The 18,168-nt window shown below is 35.7% G+C and overlaps 1 protein-coding gene and 1 pseudogene across 3 annotated transcripts in view; one reads left to right on the top strand and one right to left on the bottom strand.

Annotated features, from left to right (window-relative positions):
• Exoc4 (exocyst complex component 4) overlaps positions 1-18,168 on the bottom strand; it is an 826,621-nt gene that overhangs the window by 434,218 nt on the left and 374,235 nt on the right. For all 3 annotated transcript variants that reach the window (XM_074062803.1, XM_074062797.1, XM_020169325.2), the window contains exon 10: positions 5,471-5,567. In XM_074062803.1, the coding sequence (XP_073918904.1) occupies positions 5,471-5,567 (97 nt within the window). The remainder of the gene's footprint in view (positions 1-5,470; positions 5,568-18,168) is intronic.
• Positions 11,798-11,889, top strand: LOC141421050 (U6 spliceosomal RNA; annotated as a pseudogene).

An 18,168-nucleotide genomic window follows, 5' to 3' on the forward strand; every position in this document is an offset into this window, starting at 1 on the left:
TGATAAATGTAACATATAAGGGATTATCCTGGAATTATTCTTTATAATAAACATTGGTAGATTTCTTGGCAAAGCTTATTACAAAATACAAAAAAAACAAAAACAAAAAAAAGCAGGCCTTCTGAAAAGCAGTCTAGCAGACCACTCATTTCTTTAGGAGAAAATAATAATTTATAATTCAGCTACAACTATTCTTTAAGAACTGTCATATATCTGTAATTCTATACAGGATAAACTCCTAATGACATCCTGATAGACTGATTTCACAATAACATTTGCCCAATATCAATGGATAATGCTTACCAAAGTGTACTATATCAAAAATTACATATTTCAGGGCTAGAGGCATGGCTCAAGAGATAGAACACCTGCCTAGCAAGTGCAAGGCCCTGACTTCAAACCCTAGTACCTGTCATTTATGGGTATATAATGGTTAAGATGGATAGAAGAACATTTTTGCTATAATAATCAGAGTAGTGATAATGATTTTGCCCCTAAAAACAGAGATCTTTGAGTACCACAAGTCCAGTATGAAGATATAATTTTTCCTGGCAGCCAGTGTTGTCTTGGTTGATGAAGAGAAAGCGAGCAAGATGTTACTTATCTCTTTCTAAGAAACAAGATTGACCAGAAAGAAAACAGGAAAAACATTAAATAAGCTAGTAAAAGGGCCAGCAGAGTTCATGGTGAGAGAGCAAATTGAAGTCAGTACATTTATATTCAACATACTACACGATTTCCTACTGATGAGGCTGCACTGGTTATGAGGGCAGTACAAAAATAAACTTGCAAGATTACAAGAATTGAGAACCTTGCAGAATAATTTTATGAGAGGACAGTACAGATGACTGCTGGGAACATATGAAACACTGTAACGGGAATCTGCTCCATAGTTGTTCTCTTTCAATATAGAAAGCCCTCGAGGCTGTAAAGAATGCACTACCAGATGAATAGAAATTATGAAAAGAGCTTTTTAATAAATGAAGTGTACAAAGCATGTGCAAAGTGTCAGGAAGATGAAGGACCAGTGATGCTAGATATAGGGGAAAGAAGCAAAGGAAACATTTCTTCATTCCAGTAATATATAGTCAAGGTTACTAAGAAATACAGCAAAGAAGTGATGACATGCTTAAATCAGTGTACATTTGTGATAAGATCCTTCTAAACTTACTTTTAAGTATGAAAGTAAGTTATAAATAAAAAATAATTTCCATAATCAACCAGAAAAAGAGCTTGGAAAATTGGGATGGGAAAATAATATGAACCACTTAATACAAGTAGGAAAAACATTAAAGAGTAGCAATAGGAGGGTTACTAATAGGTAACAGGATCTTTGATTTCTCCATATTGTCAAACTGGCTTCAAGAGAGGTCATATGGATTTCTATTTTCCCACAATTCTCATGAATTCACTTCCTTTCCAATATCTGTTTTCAGGCTTCGGGGTTTTTGCCATCCATGCAGTATGTTGTGACCAAGCAAGAACCCAGTGAGTACCTTGTAAACAACAGTATAATTTTATCGTTAATTTCCTTAGGACCTCACATGGAATCAGAGGAAAACTGAAGTGAAGGAGCCAAGTTTTGAATCAAGATACCTTGCTGTTGTTTTCATTTTAAATTTTGAATCTGCTATTCCTTCATCTTTCCATTCTCCTCCACTACCTCTGTCATTATGCCATGTTGTCTCTTAAATAAAAAAAATACTAATTTACATTTACTTCAAACTATCAAGCAATAGAAGCAATGAGTATTCCAAAAGATAAAAAAGACAATTTTATTTAAATAATCCCACAAAAATGAGACTAATTGCTTCTAAATGAGCATCCACAACTAGCTTGAGGAAGGGAAAATGCATATTACAAGTATTTAATAAACATTTGTCAAATATGAGTAAATGAGTAAGTAAAGGAAAATGAGAAGCATTTTAAATAATAAAAGCAATAATGAAATATACTATTATGATAATACACTATGATTCTTCTAATTACAAAATTAAATTTCTAAACTTAAGCAGAAATAAAAAACACTCAGAAAATGCTTAAGAATAAAACACTAAAATAAAGAATACTAAAAGACTTTGGTTATTTGAAGTTCTACAAACCCATTATGAGGTTTCAAGTGACCCTCTATAATAGGTTTAAGAAGCAAGATTGTGGGCTGGGTTTGATGGTAGATGTCTGTAATCACAGCTACTCAGGAGGTGAAGATTGGGAGGATCATGGTTAGAGACTAGCCTGAGAAAAAAATTAATGAGCTGGGCACTGATGGCTCACCCTCATATCCTGGCTACTCAGGATGCAGAGATCAAAAGGATCACAGTTTGAGGGAAGCCTGGGCAAACAGTGTGCGAAACCCTACCTCAAAAATACACAACACAAAAAAAGACTGGCAGAGTGGCTCAAGTGGTAGAGTACCTGCCAAGCAAGCATGAGGCTGTGAATTCAAGATCCAATAAAGCTACAAAAAAAGAAGCAATGCCTATGATGGTCACTTGCTTACCAATTAACTTACCATGCAGACTGCATAACATTGCATAATATTCTTATTATTAAAAGATACACAGAGAAAGAATGAATGATAAACCATTTTCTGCAATTCGGACCAATAATAAATTAAAATTCGAAATGAGTAAAAGCACTATCAAAGACTTAAAACAATTCTCTAGTATAGCACCAACAATGTCACACTGAAACAAAAAACTGTCATGAACTAAAATACACTGGTAAGGAAATATTACAATAAACCTCATTGTACAATTTAAAAAAGGACTATAATACATGAAACTCTACCAGGCTTCTATGAGAAATGCATTATGAGTGTGAAATAAATGCTAAGGTATAATTTTCTCCTTGCTACACATTAAAAAAATATTTTACAAGAAAAAACATCTCTTGAATGGTGGTTAGTGACAACACTTCTAAACAGTCTCCATAGGGTTTCTTCTATACTTGGAAAGAAGTGTAACCATAAGGATTTTGTTTATCCAAGCCACAGCATACTGAGCAGAGAATTCTGGCATCAAATCTACATTAGAAGACGTCTATAATGGTTCAGGTATTTTCCTAACAATTAACAACATTAAGTAAAAATCAATTTGTAATTGCAGAAGAGTGGACTCCACACAAATTACCAAAGTAAGTTGACAAATATAAACGGTGTTATGTAATACAGAAATTCCATGTTTATAGTTCACCTATTGTATATGATATACATATATACATAATATCTTGCAACTAAACCAATAGAAAAGTAACCTTAATTCCTTTAATCCTGTGATTCTTAAATTAATTTAGTTGCTGCAAATGTTTATTAAAACAGATTTCTTAAAATTTAATACCATTTCTTTAGAAACTTTTTATTGTAAGAATATCAGATTTTATTTCATGTACTTATGTTTTTACATTTAAAACCAACTGGGGAACATAACCCAGTATAATTCAAAACAATTGCTACCTTAGTAATGAATTTAATTAGTCATAATGGTATCAATTTACTAGGACTTATTTAATAAGATGGGAGGAAAATTCTAGTAAGAACCTGCTTATGTTTTGGAACAGTATACTTTGTATTATCTTTGGCCAATGTTATTCTAAATGCCTCAAATATTGTAGGCGTTATCTCTAAAAGTTAATGTGTTATTTTGAGATATATCTAACTTTTATTTGTTTCTTTATATGAAAATACAGAGAAAGCATAGAATTAATACTATATTAGCTATCTGGATTTTAAAAGTTCCTTTTATAAATTGTGGTCAAAACTATAATTCAAATTTCCCATATTAATCTTTTTTAAGAGTCTGATACAATAATGTTAACTATAATATGCACCTTGCAAGAAGTGTCATTTAGTATAATCCAGTATGGAAAACAGTATTTGAGGTTCCTCTAAAAATTAAAAACAGAACTACCATATGTTCAAGCAATTCCACTACTGGGTATATACCCAAAAGAAATGAAACTGATATGTTAAATAGACATCTGTATTCCCATGTTCCTTGAAGTAAAATTCTTAAGAGTCAAGAAAGGTAAAGAACCTAAGTGCCCATTAACTGATAAATGAATAAAGAAAATGTGGTACATTTACACAATGGAATATTATTCAGCAATATAAAGGATGAAATCCTGACATTTGCAACCTACCTGGAAGTGAAGGTCATTATGTTAAGTGAAATAAGCCAGGCACAGAAAGACAAGCACTGAAGGACTCACTTACATGTGATCTTATAGAAGATGAGAGTAGAATGGTAGTTACTGGAGGCTATGGAGAACTAGGGGAGAGAGAACGATGAGGAAAGGCTGACCAATGAAGAGACAGTTAAGGTTGGTCAGGTGCTACTGCAGAGCAGAATGATGATAGATAATGGTAATGTGCCATGTATTTCTAAAGGCGAGAAAGATTTTACCATAAGGAAATGACAAATGTCTTCAGAGATGGGAACATCTAACCTGACTGTAACAGCACAGTCTACATACATGTGTTCAAAAATCTTACTACCCAGCAATATGAATGATTTTTATGATTTTCTGTTATAAATAAATTAAATAAGCATAACACTGAATTTACCATCTTTACTTTTTCAGAGTGTACAGTATAGGAGTGCAAAGTATTATATGCATGCTGTTTGTAACAGATCTCTAGAAATCTCTCATTGCAAAGCAAAGTTTGTAACCACTGACCAATTGTCCTTTCTCCCTCCCTAGAAAAGCAACCATTTAAAGGTATTTAGGGCTAGAATTTAGGGTTAGAATGGAAGCATCATGCATTCTTATTATCTTACAGTCACAGTATTATAATAACTGAGCATTATAATAAATTTCACTCTGGTCACCATCAAATTATCTTTAATGTATAAAACCATACAATTTGTTATCATTAACTGTCTGTAAGTTGTATTTTTTCAGAGATCTGTCAATTTTCAAAGGATAAGGAGTTACTAGGGCACATGAGTAAGACAGACTGTATAGCAGCAGTTTTATCCTGTAAAGCACGAGAGAATACACATTTTAGGGTTTGTGGGATGTATGGTTTATGCAATTGTAGCAAAAAGGCAGCTACAGGCAGTATGTAAATGCAAACGCATGATTGGGGTCAGTAAAAATGTATTTACAAAAATGGGTGAGGCTAGATTTCTCCAGTGAGCTGTAGTTTGCCCAACAGTGAGACATATCAGAGGGGAAAGGAGGAGAAGGAAAAGAGAGAGAGAGACAGGGGTAAGAAGTAGAAAAGAAAGAAAATAAAATGAACGCATTTAAAAAAATTCTATTCCTGAGAACAGCTAGCTAGCTACTTGTGAGGCTGACATTATCTGTTCTATTAACTAACTTTGATTGTGGGACCCTAGAAAATGAAATGAATTTTTTTCCCCCTTATGACTTGTTTCAATGCTGACTGAACTATTAGCATTCAGTACATCAGCATCAATAATGAAAATGCTGACCTTCAGTAAGTACATCACAGGACTTGATTTACCTTAGTAATGGATGGAATATGATGGTAATGTTTCTGGCTCCAGGTTTGCAGACAAATTTTGTCCCTCCACCTTCAATTAAGTTGTCATCAGGACCACCTTTTCAGAAAAAAGAAAATATGACTTAGCTCAGTAAAATATTTACAAATAAACAAACCAAGCCTATAAACGTGAGTGTTATACTATCATAATGACCATTTTTGAAAAGTTATTTTTAACATCGGCAACGTTATTTTGAATGACTTGGTGACATGGTCCAGGCTTTCTCAATTCAATAAACCATGATGGACTAGAATGTTCACTAGGGAGTGAGAAGGTGGAAGCCCAGAAAGAAGAAAGGGGATGTATAAAGCAATATCCCGATGTTATAACTCAGTTAAGGTTAAAACTTTGAGTTCTAGTCAATAGGGTCAATTATGGACAGTAGGACACATAGGACATTCAGGAGAAGGAAGAAGTGACATACAAAGTTAACCTAGGCTGTAAGATTGGAGAAGAGACTCATATAAACATAACTGACAATAATTAATCATATCTAAGACCCTACTGATTATAAGATACATTACTATTTTATGTGCTACTAGAGGAAAAAACAATCAGCTAACTAAACTATACGTGCTTTCTTCAAATCTTCATTTTTCTGTATTAGAAAGCTTCTTTGGCTTTTCAATAAATAGATATCTACCATAAATCTCTCATGCACATTCAATAAGATAATGTAAGAAAAATACTTCATTAAGGCATTCTTAGAACTAAAATATAATAATCAAAATTTAGTCTTCTGAATGACTGACTCAGAGTTGCCAATGTCTTTTTTTTTTAATTGTTTTATTATTCATATGTGCATACAAGGCTTGGGTCATTTCTCCCCCCTGCCCCCACCCCCTCCCTTACCACACACTCCACCCCCTCGCTCTCCCCCCAACCCCCTCAATACCCAGCAGAAACTATTTTGCCCTTATTTCTAATTTTGTTGTAGAGAGAGTATAGGCAATAATAGGAAGGAACAAGGGTTTTTGCTGGTTGAGATAAGGATAGCTATACAGGGAGTTGACTCACATTAATTTCCTATGTGTATGTGTTACCTTCTACATTAATTCTTTTTGATCTCACCTTTTCTCTAGTTCCTGGTCCCTTTCTCCTATTGGCCTCAGTTGCTTTTAAGGTATCTGCTTTAGTTTCTCTGTGTTAAGAGCAACAAATGCTAGCTAATTTTTTAGGTGTCTTACCTATCCTCACCCCTTCCTTGTGTGCTCTCACTTTTATCATGTGCTCAAAGTCCAATCCCCTTGTTGTGTTTGCCCTTGATCTAATGTCCGCATATGAGGGAGAACATACGATTTTTGGTCTTTCGGGCCAGGCTAACCTCACTCAGAATGATGTTCTCCAATTCCATCCACTTACTGTCGAATGATAACATTTCGTTCTTCTTCATGGCTGCATAAAATTCCAGTGTGTATAGATACCACATTGTCTTAATCCATTCGTCAGTGGTGGGGCATCTTGGCTGTTTCCATAACTTGGCTATTGTGAATAGTGCCGCAATAAACATGGGTGTGCAGGTGCCTCTGGAGTAACCTGTGTCACAGTCTTTTGGGTATATTCCCAAGAGTGGTATTGCTGGATCAAATGGTAGATCAATGTTTAGCTTTTTAAGTAGCCTCCAAATTTTTTTCCAGAGTGGTTGTACTAGTTTACATTCCCACCAACAGTGTAAGAGGGTTCCTTTTTCCCCGCATCCTCGCCAACACCTGTTGTTGGTGGTGTTGCTAATGATGGCTATTCTAACAGGGGTGAGGTGGAATCTTAGTGTGGTTTTAATTTGCATTTCCTTTATTGCTAGAGATGGTGAGCATTTTTTCATGTGTTTTTTAGCCACTTGAATTTCTTCTTTTGAGAAAGTTCTGTTTAGTTCACTTGCCCATTTCTTTATTGGTTCATTAGTTTTGGGAGAATTTAGTTTTTTCAGTTCCCGATATATTCTGGTTATCAGTCCTTTGTCTGATGTGTAGCTGGCAAGTATTTTCTCCCACTCTGTGGGTGTTCTCTTCAGTTTAGAGACCATTTCTTTTGATGAACAGAAGCTTTTTAGTTTTATGAGGTCCCATTTATCCATGCTATCTCTTAGTTGCTGTGCTGCTGGGGTTCCGTTGAGAAAGTTCTTACCTATACCTACTAACTCCAGAGTATTTCCTACTCTTTCCTGTATCAACTTTAGAGTTTGGGGTCTGATATTAAGATCCTTGATCCATTTTGAGTTAATATTGGTATAGGGTGATATACATTGATCTAGTTTCAGTTTTTTGCAGACTGCTAACCAGTTTTCCCAGCAGTTTTTGCTGAAGAGGCTGCTATTTCTCCATCGTATATTTTTAGCTCCTTTGTCAAAGACAAGTTGGTTATAGTTGTGTGGCTGTCTTTTTTTTCTAAACCAGTGTCATCCTGTGTCACTCTAAGGGTGTTTTTTTTTTTAAAGGAATGTTTCATTTTGCATCCGGTATTTTATTCCACATTCTTAATACTTATTCTGCAAAGTATAAACTTGATACTTTCTAGATGCTATCAGAAAGTTTAAACAGGTTTTCCTATATCAAGCAGAGCTCATATTCCTTCCTCAAATGGTCCTTAATTGATTAATTAACTGAAATGTCAAAGGATCATAGTGCAAAGAGTAACCAATCTCACACATCCTAAAGTGGTAACAATACATCATGACTATTTTATGAAGATATACAGCTACTTAGTTGATACTGATTTAACAAAAATCTTAATTTCAGAGATTTTTAGGATGTGAAAAGATGTATAGTAATTTGGATGTTGGGAGAAATGCTTCTACATACACCTCCATGTTCATTTCCACTAAAATGAAATTCAGTTAATGTAATCCATAGTTTCTCAACACTTCTATCCAGTTCAGGGGAAGTGAAGTGATTCCTTTGATTGGCAAACATTGAAAAGAAAAAGTGAGCATGCTTGGCAAGTGCCCTATCCTACTTTGGAAACCAGAAAGCCTGTAGATAGTAAGTGTTGCGTTCATGTTTAGCTATACGACTGGGGATGCATCTCAGGGGTAAACCACTGGCCTAGCATGTACAAAGCTCTAGATTCAATTCCCAGTAAAGAAAAAGACAAAAATATTAGGTATAAAGGTCCTGACTTGTCAGAAAAGAAATAAAGTGTCCCAACACCTTCTATAAGTGGATGAGTAATTCTGCCTACGTTTGATGTTCAATTAGCAAGCCCATTTAACTCTCAAAGTAGGTTATATCTTTCATTCCCACTATTACTGGTATAAAAGTGGTACTTCATTTTCCATCTACATAATGTTATTTCTCAAGAGTTTCAGAACTCTGGCAAGAAAAGATGGATGAGATCTAGTAAATTTCTTCAAAAACCTAGGATTCTACATTTGGAATATTTCATTTCTGTCTTCTAAATTTAAATATCTTTCTGATATAGTTCTTTGCATGATATCAAATAAAATGAAATCTCACTTGATTTATTATCTATCTTAATGGAATCTAAGGAATATTGAAGATAAAAATGTAAAGCTCCAGATAGCCATATCATGGGTCGGGACTTTCCAGAGGCATCAGAGTCTAGACATCTACCATTTGGATCAGTTGTTTCCACCAACTAATCAGAGCATAGTTTTTGTAGCTCAATGTAGAGCATGTGCTCAGCATGAGCAAGGACCTGAGTCTTGCACACAAAAGCGGGGTAGGGAGCAAAACAACCAGAATATTACTCCTTTAATAAGAATCTTCTCAAATTCCAGAATACATATATCATCTTAATCAACAGTTTTCCTTCTAAGATTATAACATCTAATCAGAATTCAATCACCAAGGAGACATATAAGAAGAAATCATGCTATATTCTGCACTCCACAAACAACACAAATATCTCCCAATAAGGTAAATACAAAAAAAATGCATTACTTTACTCAATAGAAGCATATTTTTAAATGATATACATAAGTGGAGATAAATGATTTCCAAGTATTCCAAAGTACAATGATTTTAGGTACTCACTAATTAAATCTAGACATGATCACCTTAGCTCCAGTCAAGCCTGTCTCTTCATGTACAATGAAGGAACTGTATGCATGTCTACTGGTATGGCTTGACCATGCTGGGTTTCCATTTGGGGGGCCCTCTCTCCTTCTACCATTCCTTTAGGCCACAGGTCCAGCCTAAAGCAGTCAAATGCCCTCTACTTAAGTCTGCAATCTATTAACAGTAAGTTTATATAAAAGAACCCACAAGAACCTTAACACAGGTCACTTTTACTATTGTTATATGGTTTTATTCATGGGGAAGGCAGCACTGGGGTTTGAACTCAAGGCCCACTTGGTAGGCAGATGTTCTCTACCACTTGAGACATTCTGCCAGTCTAAGTTATGTGTTATGATTACAGAACTTTTTTTTTCCCAATCTGGGATGTTGCTAGAAAGTAGTTATGCAAGCACACATTTGCTAGGTGTATGAAGGAATAGAGACATACCTGGGAGGAATGTATTTAGAATTAGTTGAGACCATATATGTGAAAGCCTTGTGTAAACTGTCAAAAACCTAACAAATGCAACCAACTTGATCTATCTCCTCAAAGCCTTATAGGCTTAATAAATATTTGTTAGTGACAATGATATAAGGAATAAAGAAAACCAAAAAATAAGACATGATACCAAAAATAAAACACAGGAACCTCTAGAAATGTTAGTGACAGATAGACTTGGCTTTGAAAATAAGGGCATGATGAGAGTGCATGAGGCTAGAAAGTCAGTGATAGTTTCATTTGTTGGAAACCCCTGCTAAGTACAGAAAGATGATGACTGATTCACATCGTGGGGTTAAGCCAAATAAAAAGTGAAGTTTGGGCAGAAATATAAAAAACATGGGCCTCTTCTACTTTAACTCCTAGTCAAAATTCCACCTACTGCAGGAACTTTGTTCACATTTCCAGTCTCATCACCAAATGCCATGCATGTTGCATGTGATGGAGTTTCCACTTTATAGACCAGATGTCTAAGTCTACCTTATTAAATGATAATAATACGAATGTGTTGGACTCTAAATTACAAACCCATGTGTTGGAATCATAATCTCCAATTCAACAGTGTTGGGAAGTGGAGCCTTTGCTATGAGGGCTCTCATGAATGGATTAAGGTCATTATACCAGGAGTGAGATCGTTATAAGAGGCTGAGTTTGAACCCCTTCTTTCTCTTACCCTCTCTTTGAATTCCACCATGGGATGATGCAGCAAAAAGTCCCTCACTGCCCCTTATGCTTGGGCTTCCCAGACTCTAGAATTTCTGTTCATTATAAACTACTGTTTGTGGTATTCTATTGTAGCAGCACAAAATGTACTAACACACAATACTACCAATAAATAGTACCAACCCAGTGAAAATATTCTTCTAAATAAAGCTTTCAGAACTAAAAGTATAGGAATTGGTCAAAGATCAAAAGGCCTGTGAGTCTCTACCCTCTGAGATCAACTCTAGCATTTCAGTATTTGTGTTGAGAAACAGAACTCATTTCTCCTAACATGCCTTCCTACAATCAAGTAGCCTAGGAGCTGCCATCATAAATGTTAGGGACATTTTGCTTGATGCTGAGAAGAGCACAGCCTGGGCCAGAGCAGCTCTCTGCTTCATCCATTATACATACAATCTAATCTTAGCTGTGGAGGATAGGAGATGGGCACCAGAGAAAATGTTGAATGATGATGGATGGTTGGAATGAAAGGGAAACTGTCAGTGATATTACAAGTTGAATATATAGTGAAAAAGTAAAGAAACGCCCAGTCATAGTTCCTGTTTTTAGCAATGAGGAGAATGGTTTGAGAGGCTCTCACTGGCAACAAGCCCCAAGGTCACCTAAAGACTGCAGCATCTTAAGGCTCACAGGCTAATGTTCCTTTAGAATTCACTTACTTTTGAGAAATTAGCTTCTAACTTACTGCTTTCTTGATTCTCTCCATCTAAGATTTGCTGCCATTCATAATGGGTATGGTCATCTTAATAAAACAGAAACAAAAAACCATAGTTTTAGGAAGAAACAGAAACAAATATTCTTATTGAAGTGATCATGGCACAGTGGGAAGCAACAATAGGTTCTGTGTCAGATCCCAGATCTGTTATTTATTAGTAGTGTAGGTGTGAAAAATTATTTAAATTCTCTGAGTCTCACCTTTCCCATTTATAAAGTAAGGATTTCAGTAAACTCTTTTAAAGATTTGTAGTGATTTTGAGTGATATAATATGTACAGATGCATCCAGTACAGAGTTCAACACCAAGTACATCCAAAATAAATGATCGCATGCTTGCTTTAGCAGCACTAAAATTGGAACGATAGAAGATTGGCAAGGCCTCTGTGCAAGAATGATACACAATTCATGAAGCAGTCCATATTTTAAAAAATAAGTAAAGGAAAATAAATGATTGCCTACTTTTCCCTTTAGAATTATCAGATAAGTAAGGATCTCACTGCTCAAGCACATATACACACCCCATCAGTGGAACATAAAGCAGGAAAAAAAGGTCCATATTTTAAAAGTGTCATTCTTGTTACTTTCGGCAACACAATACTAGTCACTATCATTAATGAGACCAACTTTATAACAAATGAATAAAACATGCCTGTGTTATTTCTCTGGTAGGGGCAATATTACTCTGACAGATTTATAAAATCACTGGGAACAGCATGATAGAATGAAACAAGCCTTTCTCTATTTTTAATTATTCAATGAAAAATAATCAATATCAAATGTATGGATGTTAACATTATGAATACCTAGTGCCAAGTACCTAAATGAAAATAGAATAGAATTTGATGGTGATTTTTATTAAACTACAAAAAGTAACATGCTCTACCTGACATTTTTAACGTGTCCTGTATTTAAAATTGGCTTGCAATAGAGGACAGAACTATCGCAAAGGTGGATTCTTTTACACAATATAATTTGCTCCAGAAATATAGAAAAATGCATAGAGTACAAAATATGGAATTCCTAGTTGCATCAACAAATAGGGTCTTTAATTGACTCTGGGGATTCCCTGAATGGTCTAAGAGTTCCCCGAATTCACAGCTGTCACCTCGCCAGAAGGGCTCATTTAGATTAAGTTCTTCAGTTTGTGCTTATTCTTAAACAATACATTATCATTATGACCTACTGCTGCTGCTGTCACCACCACACCTAAACTTCTAATAAGGGTCAATATATGACTCTGGGGTTTGGTGCTAAGTCAAGAAGAAAATAAAAGTAAAACACTTATCCTTACCCTCAAGTGGTTTACTATTACAGCGAAGTGAAGCAAATCAGGATTGGTGATGGGAATGTTTTGCTCAAGGGAGAGCTGATATTGGTCCTGGAAAGAAAAGTCACGCAACTAGCCCCTTTAAGGGACTCAACTCATACCTAGGGTATAATTATTAACAAGGCTGTTTTATTTGTAGATGTATCCCTTGTGCCTGGAATAGTTTCTAGCACATAATAAGCACTTAGTAAATATTTGTTAGAAGAATACATGAATAAACAAATGGGCACAGAAAACTGATAAAAGAGTGTCTTTTCTAGACCAAGTGAATTCTAAATATAAACCACAAAGGGATAAATAGCAGTTGTTTGTTTGTTTGTTTGTTTTAACATAAAATATGCTCAGTGAGGAATCCAAGTTTTGAGAAAAGGCTGAAAAGCTGTATTGATTACAATATTATTGGTGGAAGGCAATTTCTCAAATAGAAATAAACTAGTTATTCCCACCATAAGTCAAGTAAGGGCCTTTGCAAGATTTCACTTCTCAATTGTGTTTTATTCCTTGTTAGCTCTAATGTTGTACTGTAATAAATAAGACAGATGCCAAGTGTTATGCTGGACCTGTACAAAGAAAGTAAAAGAGAGGGAAAGGGACTCATATATTTATCAAACATCTACTAGGAAAGTGCACTATGCTGAATGAGAATATATCTCACTTGAACCTAATAATATCCTGCAATCTTACTATCAGAGAGATGATGAAAAGGAGGCCATGATTGGGGGGGTAAAGAGGTAAAACTGTTCTGCTCAAGTTCACACATGGTAAAGATCAGTATTCAAACTTCAGACTGTCTTCTCCAAGAAAATTTAGAAGTCAACGTGAATCCTATTATTTGTTTATAATCATTGTATGTTCCCGAAAAACTCAGAAGCTGAATAAGTTGATAGAGATGATGGTGATAATAGGAAAATTCCAAAACAGAGAGCACCACACCCTGATTGTGAGTAAGATGACAGAAAATGCATTTTTTTCCATGAATCAGCACTGACATATCAGGTGATCATTTGAGCCAACACACAAGAAGTCTCTGATTAAAAATACAAGTGAAGTGCCAGAGAAACCATATTCTATCTCTACAAAACTATCATGTAGACATGTAACCAGATTCAGGTCACTGGATCCAAGGAACAGAAAGTTCTTGTCTCATTAGAGAAAGAATTTTAGGATGGAACAGAGGAGACAAAACAGCAGCAGGTTTATTAATGCAAAACTAAGTGAGAGCAGAGCAAAAGTGCAATCTCCAAACATAAGGGTGGGCAGGCTCAAGAAGGAGCACTGCATTAGAGGTCCCAAGATTCCACCATTTTATTGGGATCTGTATACATAAGGTGGCAATTCCTAGAAAACTGGGTTAATGTATCATTAACTTCTGGAAACTGAGTTATGTGTCGTCAACTCTTCCCGCATGTTGCCGGGAAGGAGTTCTTGGACTTGGATGGTCAGACACAGGCTGTCATTTTCTACAGGCTGTGAGGGCTGCAGGTCAGCAAGACCTTGCTGAACATGAGTTGTTCCATGAATGTCAGCAGTCCATCATGCGATTCCTTGTCAGTATTGAAGCCAAATCATTTTCAAGTCATCAGGTTTCCTAACTCCTATATCAGGCAGTGTTTCTGGGGAAACACTTTTAGTGGTCCAGTTAATGTGAGAAATCACATAATCCTCTCTAATGCAGTCCCAGCAGCAGGAACAAGACTCTCCTTTTTCCCATCTCTTTTGATTAGTCAGTATGGTTATGATGAGTCTAATCCTATCAGCCTCAAAATGCTGGTGAGGCCTCTCTGCAAGGCCAGAAACATGAAGGCAAGAAGACAAGAAAGGGCTGGAATATTCAAGAAGGAGGCAATTTTGGAGAATTTGTCTGATTTAACCCCAGAACAATTGATGGAAATGTAGTTTTAATGTTACTCCTTTAAACAAACAAACAAACACATACCAACAGACATCCCTTGCTTTGTTTCACTGTCACAGGTCATTTTGACTTTTCTAATCACCTTAATCCCTGGTGCTTATATAATGTTTTACAACTGCCTTCCTTTTATTTATTCATTTACTTATTTATTTTTGGTGGGACTGGGGTTTGAACTCAGGGCTTCACACTTCCAAAGCATCTGCTCTACCACTTGAGTCACACCTCTAGTCCCTTTTGCTCTGGTTACTTTGGAGGTAGGTTCTCACAAACTATTTGCCTGGGCTGGCTTCTTACTGCAATCCTCCTGATCTCAGCCCCTAAAGTAGTTAGGATTACAGGTGTGAGCTACCAGTGCCTTCTATTGTCCAGTGTAATCTTAAAAATTATGAGCATGAATCTTGGGTTAATACTCATGAAATAAAACGATCCCCATTTCTAGCCAACTCAAATATCCATAGTTTAATATGGATGTGGAAGACCTGTGAGTTTTAAAAAAGTGATATTAGTGGGCATTTTTGTTGTCAAGAGTTACAATAAAATATGGATGGCAAACATCATTCGGGTTATCGTTCTTCTCAGAGGCATTGGCAGTCATTGCTAAATGAATCAGAATCCTTTTTGTGCTACACACAGCCAAAATAGTTGTTAGGAATTAAAACTTGACATCCCTATGACAGACAAATACTATACCTCTTGCTCATATTCTTCATCAGCATTCACAAGAATTATAGTGCAATCAAATAAACAAAAATAAAAATGCTCTTGGGCATTTTGTCAGAATGTTTTTATTATATAAAGTGGGGATGGAGTAAAGAAGCAAAGGATTAAGAGTTCATGTAAACTGTAAATTCTTGCATGATTTCCTTAGTGGTGTGGAGGCTTAAGGAGACCAGTGATGAACTAATTAAGCTTTGAAAAGAATAGAAGAAAAGCATTGATGAAGGAATCCTTGTCAATCCTTACATGCTACCAAGAGTTTAGGTGAGATAAAATATCTAGAACTTACAGTATCATCATAAATTTATACAATATTCTAGAGCAGGAGACAAGAGTGGAAAAGAAAGACTCAAAGGCAGAATTAGGATCTATCAGCAGAGTATGGTAGAAGAACAGGGGGGAAAGAAAGGAAGGTTCTCATAAGAGAGAAATTCAGGTGGTTTCTATAGATGGGGAGCCTTGATAAGAACATAGAAGAGGGTGGAAAAGGCTTACCCCCAAAGTAGAGGAAACTGATACCAGGGGATGTCCTTAAGATTAGAGTATTCTGGGCTGGAGCCAGAGGGAGAGAGACTTGAAAGAATGGGAGGTTGAGGTAAGATGTTTGGAATGATACCCTTCCTCCCTTTCCCTGGGGTCACAACCCAGGAGTTCCTCCCCTGAGTTAGACATGGAGAATGGGAAGAGTAAACTTGATACGTGGTATGTAATTAGTCATGCAATGGTAAAGCTTGGGGATGAGAATAAAGTAAAGAAATGAAGAAAATAAAGGAATTCCAAAGCTCTCAGCCCAGATATCCTTTTGGTCCATCCTAGAATCATTCCCAGGTATAAGACATAGTGAAGTGAAAGAGAATATAAATTAGGGATGGCATAATGATGGGTTATTGTGAACAGAGCATATATTACATATTATGGATAAAAAGAACAGTATAGTGTGTATGTGGAGTATCATGTCTATTGAACATGTCCATGTGAGCAGACTATTAAAACACAGACCCATCTGAGTTTTGCTCTAAAACAGACCATTTCTCCTAGATTTTTGGTTAATATTCACGAAATAATTTTTCTGTAATTAAATAAAAAATCATATTCTTTTGAAGTTCTAGGTTTAAATATATTCTAACTAACAAGTAAAATTTATAATAATCTGGTATTTATTTTGGTGTGGTCTTCTTGGCTTAAAAAATAAAAAGGGGAAAAACACAATACAGTTCCTTAATTTATTTTCCCAACAATAAACTAAAAGAAGTTTGGGAGGATGGGATGACATGGGAACAAAGAAAAATTAAGCAACAGATTTTAAGGTTCATAATATCTCACTGTATGCCATCAGTAAAATATGTTCACCTCGAGCTCTTTTATGGGCATAAGTCAAAGAAGGATCCATTAGTAGCAGTACTGAATGTTTCTGTAATGGAGTCAAAAGTGGCATGGTCTATAAAGAGCAAAAATATAAGATACGAGCCAACCACCAAAAGATCCACAGTCACTGCATGCATATTTTTAAATTGTTGATCAATTAGGCACAAGGGAACTTTAACTGACCATCTTTGAGGAACATTCCTGTTTTTGTGACATTATCCTCCAACTCACTTTAAGGCTACATGGGGAGAGTGCATTGATTCTTTCTTCACGTCCACCCTCTAACTACTTTTAATGGTCTTGAATCTATTAAATTAAACACATTTTAATTGTTAATTGGATATTTCTAGCTCAAAGTTGTCATGTGTTTAAGCTGGAGTTCCCTCCTTACTTATCATGTATGGTTTCTTTCACTTAGCATATTTTTCATGTTGTAGCCTATATCAATACTTCCTTGTTGTTTCATGGCTGAATAATATCCCAAGGTACATATATATCACATTTAGTTTATCCAGTATTTATCAACTGATTAATGAGTACTCCATTTTGGGCTATCAGAAATAATGCTGCTATGAACTTTCATATAAATGTTTTTATTTGAAAATATGCTTCCAATTCTCTTCAGCATATGCATTTATGTTCACCTTTTAAGAAACTGCCAGACTGTTTTTCAATGAGGCTGCATCTTAATACTAGCTTTTGTGTATTTTGTTTTACAGTGATAGAAAATTGTTTAACAGAAAATTGGGGGTACAAGGAAGGAGGTAGAAGGGGGAAAATGTTTAGAAAATAGAGGAAATAATAAGTAGTTTGTTCCTCAGAAGAATTCTTCCCTCTAGTGTCCCAATCTATTTCCAGTAGGGGTGGCCCTGTCTATTTCAAAGGATCATTATCACAGGAAGCATTATCAGATACAGCAGAGGGTCCAGAAGGTTTTAGGATCTGGCAATATTTGTGTTTCTGTACTGTTTTAACTAAGTGTCTGTGCCGTTTCATCATCCATAATTAAAATGGACAATAAGGTTTCTCTCCTTCATGTTTTGGATTGCAGATTTTACTGTATGCCTAACAACAACAGAAAGCAAGGAAGTTCCCCAGGCACATTAGTCCATCTCAGTGCTATCCTCACATGTATGTGTGGATAGTGAGAGTCTTCCAGCAGTGGTTTGAAGGTTAGGTGGTAGATTTGTGATGTGGAGAAGCATCAAACTAACAACAGGTTGAGCATGTCAACCTTGTTTTGCCAATGAAATTGTCTACAATGGAGCTCACTGGGAATGAGTAATTTATAAATATACTAGTTCATATAGAAGAAATGCTGCTAAATGCATTTATTGTCTTCATACACAGATGTGCTTAAATCTATATACTTACAAAGTTGGA

This window comes from Castor canadensis, chromosome 2 (assembly GCF_047511655.1).
Source record: "Castor canadensis chromosome 2, mCasCan1.hap1v2, whole genome shotgun sequence".
NCBI classification, from domain to species: Eukaryota; Metazoa; Chordata; class Mammalia; order Rodentia; family Castoridae; genus Castor; species Castor canadensis.